Raw genomic sequence first — 19,372 nt, forward strand, 5'->3', positions numbered from 1 at the left:
AGAACGACCAAGGCGGCGAGTGAACCTTGGCTATCTGCGGTTCCATGGAACCGCCAGCCACGGCAAATGCACCCGAGGTTGATGAACGAAGAACTGCTCGTCAGCGATCTCATCGCTGAGGCCAGGGGACAGGCGGACCGACTGGTGGGCGAAGCCGGAGTAGACCTGGCTTTCCAGATTGGCACCATGGAGCTGACGGAGGAGATAGGACCAGATAGGTGGATCTGATGGCCGGAGCGAGCTGGAGAACCCAAGGCCAAAGCCATCTACGCCTTCATCAACCCGAGAGGTCAAGACTGTTGGGCAGGATGGACTGAGCTTTGGCGACTACGGGTGGCTCCGAGAGTTCGCATGTTTGCATGGAAGCTGCTATGGGGGAGGCTGACCACACGGGCGCGCCTCTACGCGATGCGAATCGGCCCAGACGAGAACTGTGCCATGTGTGGGATACATCGCAAAAGTATAGAGCACCTTTTCTTCACGTGCAGGGTTGCGAAAGAAATCTGGCGAGCGCTGGCAACAAGCCAAGGATGGGGTGACGAGTGGCCGTCCATGCTGACAGCAGACTGGATCACCACGGCCTGGAACGCTGACCTGGCGGAAAACTGGGACTGCAAGGCAAAAATAGCGTCCACGTTGTGGTTGCTTTAGAAGCTGCGTAACGCTAGGGTTTTTGGTGGAGCTGAGATGCATGTTGACATGCTAGTCCGACGAGCTGTCCAACTTGCTAAGGACTATGCAAAGGAAGGTCGGCTAAGGTCAACTCGGGCGAGGCCGCAGGTGGCAAGGTGGACACACCCAGCGGAGGGGTGGATCAAGGTTAATATGGACGGTGCGTTCTCCGGGGTGGATCGTCTCGGAGGTGCAGGAGCTATAATAAGGGTTGCGGACGGTACTCTGGTCAAGGCAGCGTGGGAACCGTACGCGAGCGAGTCGGTGCTACGACCCGAGGGGCACGCCCTCCGGTTGGGACTGCAACTTGCGGCAGGCTACGCTAAGGTGGAAGTTGAATCCGACTCACTGGAGTTAGTTCGGATCATGCAGAAAAAAGTCAGCTGCCCATGGGAAATTAGGGGTTTAGTTGCTGAGTACAATGCATTACTCAGCTCTTTTGTAAGGTATCGCCTGAGTCATGTAAGGCGAGAGGTGAATAAAGTGGCCGACTGGGCGGCAAAATATGGTAAGCGGAGGCTGAGAGCTGTTCGGCTGGGGCCGACGGACCCTCTCCTCGTGGAATTATGTAACCTCGTTTTAGAGGAGGCCGTTATCCCCGCAAGAGGATAGGTCAGCCTAATATAGCCAGCTTTTCAAAAGAAAAAATAAAAAATAAAAAAAATTATATTTAAAAGTCACCGATTGCGTATCCAAACTCACATAATTTTTAATTCAAATTTTAAAGTGTACTAGACACAAAATAAAAGTTTAAGAGGGCTAGTTTGGTCAAAAAAAGTAATAAACCTGCCCACTCAACGTAACCACAATATTATTTGCCCGTTTGATAAATAAATTTGCCTAAGGGTAGCTTTTAGGTACTTTTGACTTTATAATTTCGAATGTACCAGAAAATTGTGACTGAAATAAGTTGGTAGTTGTTCCCAAATCATCCAGTAGCTATAATTTTGGTTGTCATAATATCCAAAATAAATAAATAAATAATAAAAATAAAATCCCTGCTAAAGCTAATCCTCAACCTTTAAAGCTTTCTATCATGAAAGAATGCATTCAGGTTGGATGCTTTACATTTAAGGACTCTACACTTTACTATACATCCTTAATCACATGATTTACAACTTAAAAAATGAAGTTGCAAATCCAGCTTGTTTGCTTCTGAATATCAATTTGCAAGTCCATGGCCTTCAGCTTAGTTGGTCAACATCTGCAAATGTCCAGTATTCATTGTCTTCAGTCCTATAGAGGATATCACAATCCAACAAACAGTATAAGACTTGTACCTGTAATAGAATGGAAGACCAGACCAGTATGAAGTTCATATGTTTTTAGCTCAACCGGTCATTGGATGGCTGAATAGTATCAACTCATTCTCACGGTTAGCTGAGAAGGCTGCACAAGTATATATGAGAGTATTAGAAAGATGGAATTTTCTTATCAACAAAGTTTAGCAAAGCCAGGATGCACAAAATATTGAGCAATTACTAATCCACCTCTCTTGGATTTGAAATGGTCCACCACATCAGGAAGCACCTGATCAAATTTGTACAATCTAATTAGTTTTGGTCAAACTAGCAAAATTGAGCATCTAAACCTATCATCAAGAAAATAGTAAGTCAAGGGCACCAAATTCCAAATGGATCATGTCTTTTGGGATGGATCAGGTCATGATCAGGGTTGTACAACTTATTCATAACTAGAATGATTTCCATTTTGATCGGTTATAAAATCTATCATATTCAGTATACAGCATTAAATGAATATCAGGCAAGCCTCTTGAATTAGCAACTCTAATTTCTTCCACAATCTCATAAAAGCCTAAAGTGCAAGTCAATATCATCATCTTAAATCCTTAGATGAAGATTATAAACATACATTAACATGGTTTCACAGTATCTTACTATCTTGCACATTAATGAGGCATTTCATCTTAACATGAGTAGCTGCTACTTGGAAAGTGTAATAATGCAACAGGTATTTAAATCTGAATGCCTAAAGATCACTAATAGGGATGAAGTGGGAACAAATTAATCTATGGAGAGAAAAACTTTATGCCAAGCTGCCTTAGAAGAAAATGAAGAATAGAACTCACAACTTAGCCGTCATATGTTTTTCATCAAAAAATTATCATATCATTAACCATCATCAACATTTGAACTACTATAATCAAATGTCCTTCAATTATAGTCCCTCTTAAGTGTTAACTATGTATAAGAGTGCTGGAAACATAGATAACTCTATTGTTTCTACACAATCAATGGTTTAAATTTAGTTCACACAAAACCAGTCAAGTATGGGAAATCAGTAGAGAGAATCATTATTCTAGACATCCTATTATTCCAAATCATTTTGCCTGCAATTGGTCACTAGGAAAGAGGCCTTTAAGACAAAGCACTCATATTAGAAATCATCTTAAAGCACATCTGATAAGATCATTTATTCATTTGGAAACCCCAGCTTCTACCAGAAGCAGGCATAGCGCCGTACACACATACATGTACATGAATATGCATACACAGCCTAGTATTCTGCACGCAAATAGCATGTGCGACTCATAAAGGGAGGATTAGAGACTGCTGCAGTCTCCTAGGACCACACAATTTATTGAGGTTTCATACACTTGAGTCTCACCATCTATTCTATTTAATTTAATAATTCTTATCTAACAAAAACTCCTAGATTCTCATATTGATCTCTTTGGTGGTACAATATTTGGTAGTCAATCTGATCTTTACACATCATTTACTGTTCCACCATTCGTCAGTAGTTGAGAACAAAAAAGATAAGACTTTTTCCCCTCTTTCTTACATACTATGAATTCAATTTGACAGAGAAGAAAGGACCTAGTAACGTGCCAATCTTTTCTAGTATTCTTAAAAATAAATATACATACATGCACACATACATACAAACCTATAAATGGGTAAATACACTCAATAATGTGACAATAATTAACAACTCACCAGTGTAGGGTGGAAGAATTTGATATGCATACTCCCCATAAAATCATCTATTTAGGTTGTGAGCAACTTCCAGTGCTATAGACATTTGATTGTTGATTTCTTCCATGCCCTTCAATATCAAGCACGTCATCCTATGCCAAAACCTTGAGAAGTTTAGGGGTGAAACATTTAGGCATATTTTCAATACAAGTAACTTTAACAAGCATTTAAACAGGCTGATTAGGTTTAAGTAAATAAACAGCATATAGTAAATGGATAGACATATCAAATAACCCAAATCACTTCTTTTCTTTCATATCTCGAATGATGGACCCAAGTGAGACTATCTTCAGCAGATTACTATCAACCATCATGCCAGATCACGAGCCTCAGAATCATCATGATAACTGATTCAGATTCTTATATAAATTAACTTCAGTCAACTTTCAAATATTTGTGCTTTTTGTTTTCATTCTTTGTCTCCCTTCTTATGAGTTTCACTGTTTCAGTAGTTAGGACTTGCTTAGTATTGAGTTGGGACCACTAGCAAAATAGTTCTATAGGAGAGATTGATGCTACATTTGTTCAGGCATAATTTGTGTTTAGATCCTACTTACATGAATAAGTTGTTAGAAGTAGAATACCCAAAAATATTTAAGTTATATCTACTGAGTGGAAGTAGAGAAATTTAGTACCATTTCAGTAGGAATATTTTTATTTGGGCCTCCATTGCTATTCTGTCTCCTCTTTGGCAAAGAGCCAAAAATGTTGAAAGAATTCATCGTCATCCTGCCAGACTGTTTGCCACTTCTGTTACTTCCATCCAAGTCGCTGGGGCCCCATGTGTACATGACAAACTTCCTCAACTGTTGACATAGAATAAGTGCATGTTCTATTGATAAGAAAAATATAGACACGAAGCTTATCCAAGCATCAAGCTGATTACCTTATTCCAATTTAGTTGAGCACGTCTTTGACCTCGAATACGTCGCATTACACTGTCCTCATGGCGTAGTTTCTTTACTTTGGCCTCACACTAAGAATTGGAACAATTGGGTTAAATACTACTCTGGAAGTAATTGTAGTATAAAGGAATAAAACCACCATTCTTTGTAAGATTAGCTTTCAAAGTAATTGATTTGTTAACTATAATTAAATTTCCCACTTCAATAAGAAGACCAAACTAATAGGACTATAGGAGTATGAACATGAGTACTGCAAAGTAGTATCCTCCATTCTAATGCATGTAATTACAAGCAACTATTGGCAAGGAAGATCAAGATATTGTCACTTTCCAATTTTACAAAATATTAAACTGATCCAAGAATTAATAGTGTGACAAGAAAGACCACACCAAAAGAGTTTTTGATTAAAGTGGACCTCCTTAGAAAATCAATTACCATTCTGAAACATCCACCAAATGTAATACCAAAAGGGACATCTTTTGGCAATGTCAATTACCATGTCATTAGTCTGCCAGAAAATCACTAAAGTGTTTAGCATTTTCCATATAAGTAAAACTGCCGAAATGTTCAGCGATTCATTTGAAAAAAAGAAAGCAAACATTGATACACTTAGTTAGGATCTTTTCTTATTGCATTAGTTGTTTATTTTTATTAAAATAAAATTCATGTAGATCCCGTTTGAATGCATTAGGGGTCGCGTTCGAACGCCCTTGCGAACGCCTGCATCAGGTTCGCAAATACAGAGAACGCATATTGTGCGTTCGAACGTGGTCGGGAGAGTTCGAACGCCTGCATCGTGTTCGCACATACAAAGAACGTCTTTTGTGCATTCGAACACGATCGGGCACGTCCGAACGCAATCGAGTGCATTCGAATGCGATTGACGAGAATTCTCTAGAATTAGAGTTACTTATTGTTTTACGACTTGTTGGCTAGCCACTATAAATATGTGGATGACAGCCAAATTCATTATGGAATTAGATTATTGATTTCTTGCCTCCTATATTCTCTATTATCTCTCCCTCCCCCCTCTTCACTATACTTCCACCTCTACCGTTAGCAAGGTTTCTCCTAACTTATAATCTCCCTCGACTGTCGAGCCACTCCTCTTCTTTGGGATCTCGACCATTTCGTTCCTTTCGTCTATATCCCTTAATCACATCCACCATCCCCCTTCACCTCCATACCCATCCATAACCCTAACATCCTCTCCACCCGTCACCACCACCATCACCCACGTTCTTTCGTGTTTTCGTCCCAGTTGTAGTTCGAATCTGCAAAAGGTATACATATGAAAGTTGTAGATCAGGAAGTTACGAATCTAATCCACTTAGTTTCATAATTTTCTGACTATCGAAGAATATTTGACGAATATTTTCTCACGATTGCACGGACTGATTCCTGTAGTACATCCAGATCTTAAAGAAATCGTTGCGTAGCCTATCTTTGATACCGACAACCTATCAAACATCCTATCTCAAAATGCCAAAGTTTTTCGTGGTAGGGGATTGCATTTGGTTTGGGAATCAAGAAGGTTAACTCTCGTCATGTTTATTTCCCCTCCCTCAAACTACTAGTAAATCGGTAAACGAACTTCTTGTAAAGCTCTTATTTTTTCTTGAAGAGAGAAAAGAGTTGAAAAAGAGTCCTTTTTGCCTCATAAGTATATTTCTTCTCTTAGTTTCAGTGAACAGCTTTTTTCGCAAGTGGGTTTTTAATTTTGATCTGGTTAGAGCTTTTGTAGTTGTTAACAAAAAAATTGGTAGGTTATGCTTTTTGTGGGTATTCCTTTGTTCAATCCATGGCTTCCTACTTGCTCAATGGTGCTGATAACCTCACAGAGGAAGAATCTCAAATGGATTGGGGTTCTTGGGTTCTTCTCTTCATGAGATATCCCTTTACAAGACAGGCTTATTTCTCACTAATGGGAGCAAAAGAGCTAACTCATTTTGAAATGAACCACTGAAGTCTTCAGCAATTTCCTTAAAAGATAAACTGCTGAAAAGTTCAGCAGTTTTACCCATATGTAAAATGATTACTCTTCAATAGTTCTCTGCCAAACTAATAAAATTGCAGCTGGCGTGGACAAAAGAGGTGTAGTTTGATATAAGTTTGGTGGGTGGACCAAAACAGTAAATAATTTTCTTCTTAGGCCCACTTTAGTCAAAAAAACTCCATGCTAGGCTGCTAATAATGTCCTATATACATAATGGAAGAGCAATATTCTCTCAAGGAGGGTAAAGTATCAAAAATAGAATTTTTTTTATTAAACCATATTTAATATATTAAAAATGTTAACTAAGTGTTACATCTATTCATGATAAAAAGATAATATAATACTTGCTATTTTTCTAAATTTCACTAAAAACTATGATTGTCATCGAGATTTTATTTTTTGAAAGCATTGCAATCAACTACACTCATTGAACTAACTAGGATTATATCGTCAAGATATAGTGTCAAATATTTTTGAGAACATATATGACTAATACGATTGAAAGGAACCTATTTTTAAATACTCTCTTCTAATTCTATCTGATATATATCAGTGTCAGTCAAATATTCTAATTCTTAATTTAAGATCCGAAGAGAAATATTGTATGTCAGCTCTTGACAACTCTACATATATAGGAAAGATAGAAGAAAACTGACGAAGCCATAGGAAAAAAAGAATCAAACCCACTTAATTTTAGGGTAAAGGAGATTAGCAAAACTTATGTGCATGATAAAAAAAATAAATCAAAAGGTAAAAAAAAAATGAAAATTTAATTCTCATCATTCATTGCAATTGTACAAATCTCATATCCTTATTATCTTCATAATAAGCACCACTAAGACTTTCTTCATAACAAAATTGATAAATATGTGCATGATCCTTGTATTTGGAAACTAGATTTTCTTTATGATTGAATCCGCTTTTTCCGAACTTGCTCTGATATCAAATTTATATGGCCTTGAGATGAGAAATATGCCAATACAAAAAAAGATAAGGAAATACATAGATCCTTACCCAAAGAGAGAAGATAGGTCTCGATGAATCTTTTTTCTGCCTCCACATACTCTTTCTATATTAGCATGATTGAAAATATAGAAAAGATAGAAGATAAGCCTCTAAGTTGGAGGAAAAGAAAATCAAACCCACCTAATTGTAGGGGGAAAAGGTTAACCCACCTAACTTGTTGAGGAAGAAGAAAGCACTCCTAATTTTGGAGGAGAAAGAAAACATGAATTCACCGGAAAAGAGATGAAGAAGGAGGGGGAACGGATAACTATTGAACCTCCACAAGAATAATAATTTTTGATTTCCCATGAGTTTTCTCTTCATTTTCAGAATTTTCATCTCTTCCATATAAAGAGGTGAAGAGATCACATCATATCACAACTTAAAAACTTATCTAAAAACAAAACAACCAAATCTCCAAGATTTTAAGAGTTTTAACCAAGTCAAGCCTGAATTAAACACAACTCAAAACCTTTTAATTTAATTAACAAATTTTTAATTGATTTATATTTGAGGGCTAACCAAATCCAAATTAATTTGACTTAGATGGGTTTTACCATGGTTCCAAGTTTCGGGATCAGTTGAAACCAACCGAAATCGGGAGAGAAAGGGAGAAAGAGGAGAGTAAGAAAAAAAAAGGAGAGGAAGTGACAGAGATAAAGAGAGCTCGTCGAAGGGAGAGAGAAAAGGAGAAAGTACTTCGTCAAGGCTCGTCGAAAAAGCATCGCTAGAGAAGAATCGGAAAGGGAGGACCGAGAGAGAAGGGAGTCGATGAGGGAGAGGTAGAGTTAGTGAGAGAGAGAGAGAGAGAATCAGAGAGAGATCGAGAGAAGGGAGTCGGTGAGGGATAAAGAGGAGCGAGAAAGTTAATGAGAGAGCAAAGGGGAGTTGGTGAGGGAAAGGGAATGGTAGTGAGAGGGAGAGAGATAGTGGGAGAGTTAATAAGAGAGAGAGTTAGTGGGAGGGAGGGAGAGTTATTGGAAGAGAAAATTAATAAGAGAGAGGGAGGAAAAGAGAGTTTGATAAGAGAGATTTAGTGAGGGAGAGAGTAAGAAATTTTTTTTTATTTGTATGAGAGGGAGAGAGAGTGTGAGTGGTAGAAAGAGAAAAAATTAAGAAAATAATATTTTTTATTTTTAGATTTATTAATTAAAAATTTTAAAATCTAACTGTATTTTAAAAAATATTTTAAAATCCAAACCGATACAAACGTCGATACAGCTGATACATATCGATTTTTTAATATGGCCAATCCCGATCTCGATTCCAATACTTGGAACCTTGGTTTTTACTCATCAAGTAAAATTAGACCCAAAGCCAATCCAACCAGCTTTGTCATCTTCATCTTCCCATTTCCTTGTATAAAAACCTAGCTCCGCATCCCCCTTGCCACTTTGCTCTCTCTCTCTCTCTCTCTCTCTCTCTCTCTCTCTCTCTCTCTCTCTCTCTCTCTCTCTCTCTCTCTCTCTCTCACACACACACAATGTCAGTACCCATGGATTATGATGTTGGTATAATTTATGACTCAAGAATTGCCTACTTGAAAAGAACATGTGTTGTAATTCTGCCACATGTGGCTAAACAAAATTACTTTGTTACTTGCCTCTCCAAACCCATGTACTTCTTCACCAGTGTTATGTCTCCAGTATAAAGCTCATCAAAGTGTCCAACGGCTATCCTTGACTACCTTCATAAGTAATTAAGTAGGTTTAACTTTCTGATCAACGTTTTTATCTTTTCCTTTCAACCTAGCTCATCTTCATCTTCTCCATTAGTCCATTTCATTAAACCAAAACTCTCTTCTAATAAACTGACTAATGATGACCAATGAAACACAAACCTGTGACCCCTTAAGTCAGATCCTTTTAAAACTTATCTTTCAAACTTCATACTTCCACTGCTATAAGGGAAAAGAATCCTTTACAGTTTTCAAAAGCCTTTTGGCTGTTCAATAACCCATAAGTTTACAATTTCACCCCTTAGGACTGTTCTACATCACTATGACATAGTACTAATACTTAGAATGAGAATCAAAAGAGAGCACTTATCAAAGTTTAAGAAGGATAATGACTTACTTGCACCAAGATGTACAGAAAAATAGCCAAACTAATGACATAAAGACCACCAATGTTTGCAAGGATACTCACTGCATGATTAAATATTAAGAATTAGAATAGGTTAAAAAGAAAACTAAGAATGTCTCAAAGCCAGAATATTGAACAAAATATCGATTTGCAACATTTAAGATATATTTTAATTGACCAACAAGTGCTGAAAAAGGTAAATTGAAAAAATTGGTATCTTGACCAATCATTATTTCCAAAATATTTCAGCACTACAGGATGAGGCTGTAAAAGACCATGCAATTGCATCACATCCATCATTATTTTGAAGCCAACATTACCCTTTGTGGCAGGAAAAAATAAAAGAATGAAGAAATATGACATGATAAAAATTGTCTAACAACATCAAAGACATATTGAGTAGGTATTTACTCAATAGAGTCAAATCCCCAATCGTCTTCTACAATATCTAGGGTCCACCATGTTTGTTTCTACGTATAACCACTCTGTCATGTCGGCTACTACCGGTATCACTCATGACACTTCCTTGGATTGTGGATTCTAGTGCCACTCATTTTATGACTCTAAACTACTCCATTATTATTGCTTGTTCACCCATATCTAACTTGCCACCACTACAGATTGCAAATGGTTCTCTTTCTCCCATTTGTCAAGGTCAAATACCACTGCCTCTGAACCTTCTAGTCATCCTACACTACCTTATGTTCTAAAGTTTCTTCTCTGAGCATGAACCTTTGCTCAATTAAGTTATTAACAGTATTTGTAAATTTGGCTATCATGTTTTATTTAATGCTGTTTCTTGTATTGCAAAATCAGCTACCAACCACGAGATCAGATTAGTCATAGTGTTGCTGGCCTTTATCATCTTCTTTCTTCTATTTACCCCTATCACCTAATTCTCATTTTGTTTGCCACGTTCTCCTACTGATATGTGGCATCGACGGTTAGGTCATATACTCATATGTTACAGTCTCATTTAAAGGTCTTCTATTTTTCAGAGTCTTCAAATAAGATTCATTTACTCTTAACATATCTCAGAGGGTATCTAGGTTGTCCTTTTGGGTCCATTCATTCCTTTGCTCCTAGACGGAAGCTCTCTTGACTTTTATTAATCTTATTAATCTCATGTCTTCTTTTCTATAATATCATTCGCTCAAAAAAGTTCCTTTCTTTCTTAAGCTAGATTGCAGTCATCTTCATACCTTTGAATGTACTTGCTTTGATGTACTCCTTGCTCATGAGTATGCCAAATTACCTACTTGATTTGTTAGATTTTCTTCTTTTTTTGATACGACTCCAGGCACAAAGCTTATTAATACGATCCGAGTCTCATTTGATCGAATCATGAGGACATTGAGCTCGATGGATCGAATCTATTTATCTTTTAATTGATTTATATTTATCTCTTATGTAAACCCCTAAAGTAAGTCTAGTTAAGTCATGTAAGCCACTAAGGCAAATTCAATTAAGTTACGTAAGCATCCAAGTCAAGTTTAATAAATCATATAAGCCTCTAAACCAAGTCCTGATTCGAGTGGTATAAGCATTTAGAACTAAGTCCGAGTATGACTCATTATATCCGACATCTATATATAGAGGGGCTGGGCTTTAATCATCCAAACATCCATGTATTGAGAAATTATTTTAGTCTTGACTTTATTTTAGAAGAAAAAGTAAAATAATTTAGGAGTAGAAGTAAGTTAATCATAGCCGTTATTTTCCTAAGTGTAAATCTAAATTAGAAAACCAAATTCTACCTCTAACCCATAACCACCATTACCTCCAACAATCATCCTACTCTACAGTTGTCCACCACCAACCTTGGTCGTCCGCCACCCTCCGTCAACCGCCGCAACGTCGGATATTTATCATTTTGCTCTGTTCTAACCTTGCTCCACTATTTTAATTATATATTTTTATCCAGACATCCGATTGACGTGAAACCAGAGCCATTAAAACTCTATCTCGTGAAACTACCACTACCTAAATTTTTATAATTTTCTTACATCCAGATCTGATCTGTAACACTTATTGATGCTATGATTACTAGACTCAAGGATGATCACTTGTTACTCTCATGAGTCTTAAGATCACACCATATTTGAGCCTCAACCTTTATCTATTTCTCAGCTTCCATTTGAGCCTTTGTCTGCTCCTGATTATCTTGAGAATCCCACTTTTGAATGTCTTGGTTTTCTTCCTCTTGTTGTCCTGCTATCACTCGAGTGTACCCTTAGAGTCATTCATATACCTTTTTTATCTATGTCATCACCATCTACACTTTCCCCCCCTATTGATATTTTGAGTACCCATCAATCTCAAGGTAAGTATCGACCTCCTCAGAGATATGGTTATGTTGATGCTACCTGTTATTATTTTGAGTTTAGCACTTTTCTAATAGCTCTTCACGCAAATCATAAACCTAGTTCTTATCAAGACCTGAGTGACGAGGTTCTATAGCTAAGGAGTTTCAGCTTTTGCATGCACTCCAACATAGATGTTGTTCCCTTATCGATCGGTAGCCTACCATGGCGGCTTAGGTTCATGGCAACCATATGGTAGCCGTAGTGGCCAACACGGCAAGCATGGAAGGGTATCGCAGACATTATTTGATTAATATGTATATTAGCATATAACATCAATTAAAACATGGTAGGACTTATTCTTGCCTTGTAGTCAAGCTAATCTTGCACATTAAAGATTCTTGCAAAGTTGAGGTCACCATAAAAACCCTTACTAAATACTAATTATTTGTTAGGAGAAAGAGACTGAAGGAGAAAGAACTGGTCAATACTAAAGTATTCATTAATAATCATTTGTGTCTATTGATATTCACCTACACCTAGCAAAGCACAAAAATAGCAAGTCCACTATCAATAATTTACTTCTATATTTTTTATTCCAATTTTTTTATGCCTTTTCTTTCTTAATGCTCTACTCTCCTACTTTCTTCCTTTTCCTTTTTCCTAAACCTGATTTCATATCTTCCAATTATGTTCTCCCTCTACTATCTCTATACACTTTATTCCTTTTTCTTGTTACATGCAGTATAGCCTATTAATAAAATATAAAAGATTTGAGTTATGCCTCGGGCTCGACATGGCCCCCGCCATCCGCTACACACCACAAATCCACTTGGACATTATGTTGCCACCATAAACTTTTTGTAGCATTGCTTTATATTTGTGCTATCATCACTGCATAGGAGGGCAATTTTCCTATTATGTATATATGACATGATCATTACTACTGATGATTTGAAATATATTAGATCTCTATAGAAGAACTTGTCTCAAAATTTTCAGACCAAGGATTTCGTACATCTACATTATTTTTTGGGTGGTAAGCAAAGTATACTTGCAACCACAAAAAGGTATGCTCTAATCCGATTAGTTAGGGGTTACATGTAAAAATAGGATAGTTGTTACCATAGTTCCAAGTTTCGGTTGATCCCGCCTAATACGAGCTCTCCCTCTCTCTTCTCACTCTATCTCTCTTCTCTCTCTAATTTTTTTTTCAGTTCTTCGCCCATCTCTCTCATTTCTCTCCCTTTAGCGTCTCCCTCTCTCTTCTTCTTTCTCTATTTCTTTTCTCCGATCTCTTTCTCTTGTCTGTCTCTCTCTCTCTCCTTCAATCTCTATTACTGCAACAGAAAATCTGCCGCAATAACAGAGAGTGAGATAGAAGATGAGAGAGAGAGTGGAGAGTAAGAGAGAGGGAGGAAGAGATTGAGAAGAAGTAACAGAGAGAAAGGAAGAGATTGAGAGGGAAAGAGAAGAGAGAAAAAATGAAAAAAAATCAGAGAAAAAAAATTACCTTGCAACAGTAAGAGAGAGGGAGGAACAGAGAGATTGAGAGAGAGAGAGAGAAAGAAAGATGAAGGAGAGAGAAGAAATAAAAAAATAAAATTTACCTTGTGAGAGTAAGAGAGAGAGAAGGTAGAGCGAAGTAAGGAAAGAAAATTATAAAAAAATAAATTTGTCTTGCCAATAATAGAGAAAAGAGGGAAAAGAGAGAGAAGGAAAAAAGAGAAGGGAGGGCCAACTAGGTATTTATCAAAGTTTTGAATAAGTTAATATAATTTTTAGTTTTTAGACTTCATATGTGAATAATTATTATTTTCTTATTATTTTTCTAAATTTTTAGAATTTTTTCCATATTTTAAAATAATAGTTAGAATTTATATGATTAAAAAAAATCCGATCCGATACGGACAGCCAGTACGTATCGTTTTTCCGGATAGCCAATCCCAATTTCGATATCGAGTTTTGGAACCTTAATTGTTACACCTATTGAGCTTCATCTGAAGCTCCGTCCTATAAATGTTGTGTCATTGTCAGATCCAACTACATATAGACAGTTGCTGGCATTATTAGTCCTCCTAATGTATCTTCTAGTAAACAAATAGACAATTGTTTTACCGGATCGCATCCTACTCCTGATCTTAAGTATCCTATAAGAAAACACTTTACATTCTAATCCTCCTATGTATGTATATGTTCATATGTTCTTATATTGTGTCCAAGTGACAGTTGTGCTTTGTATGGCATATATACATCTCCTAACAAGAAAGAACTTACTGATTCTTCCCCTAACAGATACGCTACAGTTCAATATATGTGACCGTGGAGTGGATGAGATTAGCAAGGCCACAAGAGTTGCCATCCATATCGTGCAAAAGCAGATGATAGGGAAATTTAGTAATTCTGTGCATAGAACCTAGGGGCGGGGCATCTTAAGCCATAAGCATGCTTCAAATTTATTATACAAAAAGTGAATATAAGAGGAACCATGGAAAAGGTTGAGTTAGAAATAAATGAGGTGGTTCAAATAAATCATATGACATGATGTAAAATAAAAATTAAACTCTTACCAGAACCCATTACATTTTCATCATCAACCTCCACAATGTAATCAGAAAGATAGCTGATGTACAGGGTAGTATTTATTAATCCATCCTTCGAACTCTGGAGAGAAGCTTGGAGTCTGTTAACATCGGAAAAGGCAGATCCCGGGATGAAGTCATGAAATAGAGGCTGTAGGAGCTTTAAGTTGTGCAGATTATTGTATGCTTGAGGGAAAAGTTGGATTTTCAACACATTCAGTTCTGCCCCTCTGAAAGTTTTTGGTTTATCGTCCATGTATCCATCTGACTTTAATGTACCACTCACAGAGCTCACATGTTTATCATCACCATGTTGTTTTGCTGTAAGGTTGAACTGAAAAGCCACAGCAGTGGCCGGGTCATTTGGAAGGTCAACAAACTGCCAGGAGATGTAATGGTTTCTTCGAGGAACCTGGCAACTGTTGCATTTAAGAGATATAGTTGGACCCCTGCTAGTATTTTGGCAATGGAATTTAATATATGTTGACAAGGGCAAAACTCTGAAGTCAATAAATCCAGGAGTCCCAATCACCAAAGTATTAGGGCCCCGCAAATGAGAACAACTCATGCTAGAAATTGTGGTTATGTTAAACTCTAGGTCATTGACAAATGATAATAAATCTGGAGCATTAGCAGGTCTGACTCTATGCACCTCAATGCTTCGTTTTGTGATGACCTGATACAGCAATCTGCAATAAGTTAATAATCAAGTTCAGTTGTAACTCATGCAATATTAAATATAAAAAATTATCAAATATATTAAATTTCCTTCATGCCATAAAGGGAATGCATAATTTAACACTATCAGAATAGGATGACAATGCCATCACTCACGCTGACAATAGACCAAGAAACAATATACAGCTTGCAACTGAAAATGTTCCACCCAGCTCTGTTTTTCTTTTCACTACCACTTGTTGGTCATCCTACATGTGTAATAAATATAATATTAGAAAGTAGATAAATGCCCTAATATCACCACCAACAAAAACCATATTAAACTTACAAAGTTACAATTTGACATCAAAATTGTCTGACTGTAATGCATGTGAGAGAGCAAATGGTAAACGTGAAAAGCTTATCTAACTCAATCATGCACTGATAAAACAAAGATGATGCCAATCAGTAGTAAAGATATAGTGATCTTATTTCCTAAAATTTCAATTAGCAGAGATGATTATAAAATTCACAATGGAACACTTCATGTTCTCTTGGATAACTGAATTGCCGGGCTAAGATTGGAAATCACACAAGCAGTTTGTTTCTCAACATATGAGAACAGATGGGGAAGAAGAGAATAGAGAAAATAGTAGATCAAAAGCAAAGAAGAATAACTCTACTATGCTAGAAATCCATCATTAATCAAACAGAAAATGTCACTTGCCATGAAATCAGAATATGGCAGCCAATATACCTGAAAAGGATTTCAGGATCTGGAAGGATATAGAAGTTACGTATGATGGACTATAGATTTCTTATTGACAAAATCTGATTGTAAATCGGACTATACAGAAAGTAATTAAAGAAAAACATCCTAAAACAGAAAATTTTCAGATTCAACAAAACCTCAATAAGCTAACAAAATACCTTTCACAGGGTTCTAAGACCTCCCATACATGCTCGAGAAATGCGATTGGTGAACAAACAACTCCACCATATTGATTCCATCAACTTTCTACCAATACTAAAGCTCCCCACCAACAATTCGACAGTATATGGTGCAGTCTGATTTAGTGATTTCACTTTATATCGTCTTATGCTTTTTGCTTCTACTGCATAGGAACTCATTTAGAGTATACAGTCTTCAAGTTTTGTTCTCTCACTCCTATCTATATGATGTAGAAAGATATAACTCTCGTGCAAAACAGATGCAGGACAATACAGTGATTCATGTTTTATTAGTGTTTTGTGAGAAAATGTTGCCGAACATTTAGCTTTCTCCAGAGATACCTAGTTTAACATAACATTCTCTAAAGATATTAAGCAAATACATTTTAGTGGGATGCATACTTTGCAGGGAAAAGACACTCCTTTGGCTCTTTGTTCTTTTCTTTTGTCATCGACTTTTGCATGTCACCACCTACAGTTTTAACCTTCTTGTGAGAAACAGCCTTGCTTTGACATTTTGGCAAATAGATATCTCCTTTTTATTTCTCTTTGGTTCCTTGTTCCTTTGTTGAGTCTTTTGCATATCGCCAACTACATTTTCACCTTATTGCAAGAAACCATCTCTCTTTCGAATATTTGCTGAAAATCCTACTTTAACCATCAGAAGTACTCCCAGAAAATCCTACTTTAACCAATTCATCCATCAGAAGTACTCCCAGAAAATCCTACTTTAACCAAAATGTCTTTCAGGCGGTTTCTAATTATATGGAGTAAGAGGATGGGAAGGACATTTTCTCGTCAAACCTTATTCCTCATAAAGTTGAATACTGATTGCAAATACGCCAAAAGACTATAATTCAGCGCTAATCTACAATGCAGGTGACAATAGATAGCATAACCAAACAAAGTAAGAAAAGCAAAAACAAACAAAAAAAGACATCTTTGCAACAAACACCGCGAAATCCATACCAGCCAATGCTTCGTATCAAAGACCGAATCAAGCCGGCTAATCCACCACCGCATCCGGAACCAGACGCTCCTCCGTCCGTCCATCTTCCCGAATCGCAGCGCGAAGCAGAAGGCGAGCCAGACGACGAGGAAGGCGAGAGTCGCCTCGAGAAGCACCGCCTGCGACTGCGTGAACCGCCGGATGGTATCCACCGGCAGCACCGTGGTGAGGAAGAAGGAAGGATTATTGGAAACCCCAGAGTTCACTACCCAATCTCCGAACCTACCCGGTGAATCCAAGAGCACGCAGCTCCCGTTCGCCGCCTTGTAGAGCCCCGGATCGCACGCGCATAGGGTGCCGTTATACCGGAACGCCCTATCCGGGCAAGATATCCGACCGCTATCCATGTCTATCGGCGCTTGTCGGGATTCTTTATCCGGAAAAGGAGAAGAATTGGGGAAGACGAGAAGGTAATGGGGGGATGGGGGGAGATTAGCTATAAATATTCTTTGCTTTGGAAGGAAGCAGAAGGAAGAGGGGGAAGAGTGGAGAGGATTCCAGGCTGGTGGTTGAAGTGGGGTTTGATTTGGGGGGAGAGAGAGAGAGAGAGAGAGAGAGAGAGAGAGAGAGAGAGAGAGAGAGAGAGAGAGAGTAATGGTGTGGGGTGGGACATTCTGAGCTGGTGGTTGTATTTAACTGGAGGTCTTTTGGGTTTTGACTTTGGACACTGTAATATATTAATAAATTTTCTTGTAGTTAGTTAGTTATTAAGTAAGATTAATAGCAGTTATTAAATAATAAATACTATCCACCTGTTGAAATATTAAATATTAATGTGGCTTAAATAATATATTATAAATGAGTTATCAGGTTATACGGATTAACTCATACGTATATAAATTATTTAGATTATTAAAGAGGTCTAATCAAGTTTATCCTTGTTATAAATAAATTATGCATGAATCTTTCAGATAATAAATTATATATTTGAGTCATAATCTAGTTATGGTATCATAAACCTATTAACTTTGAATGAGTTTATAGGTTAAATTAAGAATTATGAACTTGACTTATTTAATAGATGAGTCAATTTTATTATAATTTTATAAATTCAAATTTTTTATTAATTGATCTAAATATGGATTTATAAAATCGAGCTGAATAAAATTAATTTTGAGACGTACGATTAAGTCATATTTTTAAGTAGCATTTATTATTTTCTGATATGGTTAAGCAATTTAGTGTAGGTCTTATTAGATCCAATGCAAGCTTGTGGGTCATTGATTTATATATATACTAAATCTTCTCTCCACGTTATAACCCTAATTTATTTGCCTCATTAAGATACACCGATTCTAAGTGAAAACTAGATGAAAACCTACAAAATTTCTATTTTTGAAGATCAACAAGAGATCAGAAATGAACAATACTAGTGTGATATCTATTTTATCTGTATTCTAAACTTTATATATAGAGTGTTATAAATTTTATCTTATATGTGATATTAAAAGGTGAATATATATATGAATTTAAACCGTGTATTACACAAAAAGAATATTAATATGTTTATAATTGTGCATTATCAAACTTATTTTCAATAGTGTATTTAATAAGCCGATAAAAGTTAAGGCCACATTATAGTATTGATCTGGTAGGGTTTAACATAGAAATTATGAATTAGATATTTTGTTTTCATATTCTATCGCGCGTTATTTCTAAAAGAGTTTTTCATGCAAAAAAGTTTAATGGAAGTAAATTATTTTTTTTTCTCTCATTCTTTATATTGATGATATTTTACTGGTCAATAATGACTTATTACTATTTAATGAGATTAAATTTTTATAGTCAATGACTTTTGATATAAAAGACCTTAGAGAAGCATTATTTATATTAGATATTGAAATTCAAAGAAATAAAATTCTTAGATTGTTGGATATATCTCAATTGGCATATATTGATTGTGTAGTTAACAAATTTAATATGACATAATTATGAAGAAATTACAATATTATAATATAAAAAATTGATAAGCCTCAAGAATAAACTTGAGAAGTAATCTACACAGATAAATTATTATATTACAGCAAAGAAAATAATGAGATAGTTTTATAGGATGAAAAATCACAATGCTTATTAATAGGAATGTTAATAATTTGAGGTGTTTGGTTATTCAAATTTAGGTTTTGTTAGTTGTTTCGATGATTTGAAATTTGCTCAAGATATATTTTTTATGTTAATTAGAGAAATAATTTCATGGAGCAGTGCTAAA

General features: G+C 36.4%; 1 protein-coding gene across 2 annotated transcripts; it reads right to left on the bottom strand.

Annotated features, from left to right (window-relative positions):
- Positions 1–1,557: 1,557 nt before the first annotated feature.
- LOC140772498 (uncharacterized) lies at positions 1,558–17,708 on the bottom strand. Of its 2 annotated transcripts, XM_073114593.1 has the most exons (10): positions 17,124–17,708; positions 15,381–15,472; positions 14,535–15,235; positions 9,653–9,723; positions 4,558–4,647; positions 4,307–4,477; positions 3,633–3,763; positions 2,163–2,202; positions 1,953–2,061; positions 1,558–1,876 (listed from the first exon to the last, which is right to left on the bottom strand). In XM_073114593.1, the coding sequence occupies exons 1-7, from the start codon at positions 17,508–17,510 to the stop codon at positions 3,680–3,682; spliced, it is 1,596 nt and encodes a 531-aa protein (XP_072970694.1). In that variant the 5' UTR covers positions 17,511–17,708; the 3' UTR covers positions 1,558–1,876; positions 1,953–2,061; positions 2,163–2,202; positions 3,633–3,679. The 2 variants fall into 2 exon arrangements, with proteins under 2 accessions (XP_072970694.1, XP_072970695.1); XM_073114594.1 differs by lacking the exons at positions 1,558–1,876; positions 1,953–2,061; positions 2,163–2,202 and having other exon boundaries at positions 3,638–3,775.
- Positions 17,709–19,372: the final 1,664 nt, after the last annotated feature.

The sequence above is a fragment of the Typha angustifolia genome, chromosome 12 (genome assembly GCF_048772165.1).
Source record: "Typha angustifolia cultivar Huaian chromosome 12, ASM4877216v1, whole genome shotgun sequence".
NCBI classification, from domain to species: Eukaryota; Viridiplantae; Streptophyta; class Magnoliopsida; order Poales; family Typhaceae; genus Typha; species Typha angustifolia.

Bases quoted from the DNA above. Each gene is read 5' to 3' on its own strand.
- LOC140772498 (XM_073114593.1), bottom strand. From the start codon at position 17,510: ATGGATAGCGGTCGGATATCTTGCCCGGATAGGGCGTTCCGGTATAAC. The intron at 15,473-17,123 runs GTATGGATTTCG...TTACACATGTAG, and splicing joins TTGATACGAAGCATTGGCTG to GATGACCAACAAGTGGTAGT. The intron at 4,478-4,557 runs GTAATCAGCTTG...CTATGTCAACAG, and splicing joins CTCAACTAAATTGGAATAAG to TTGAGGAAGTTTGTCATGTA.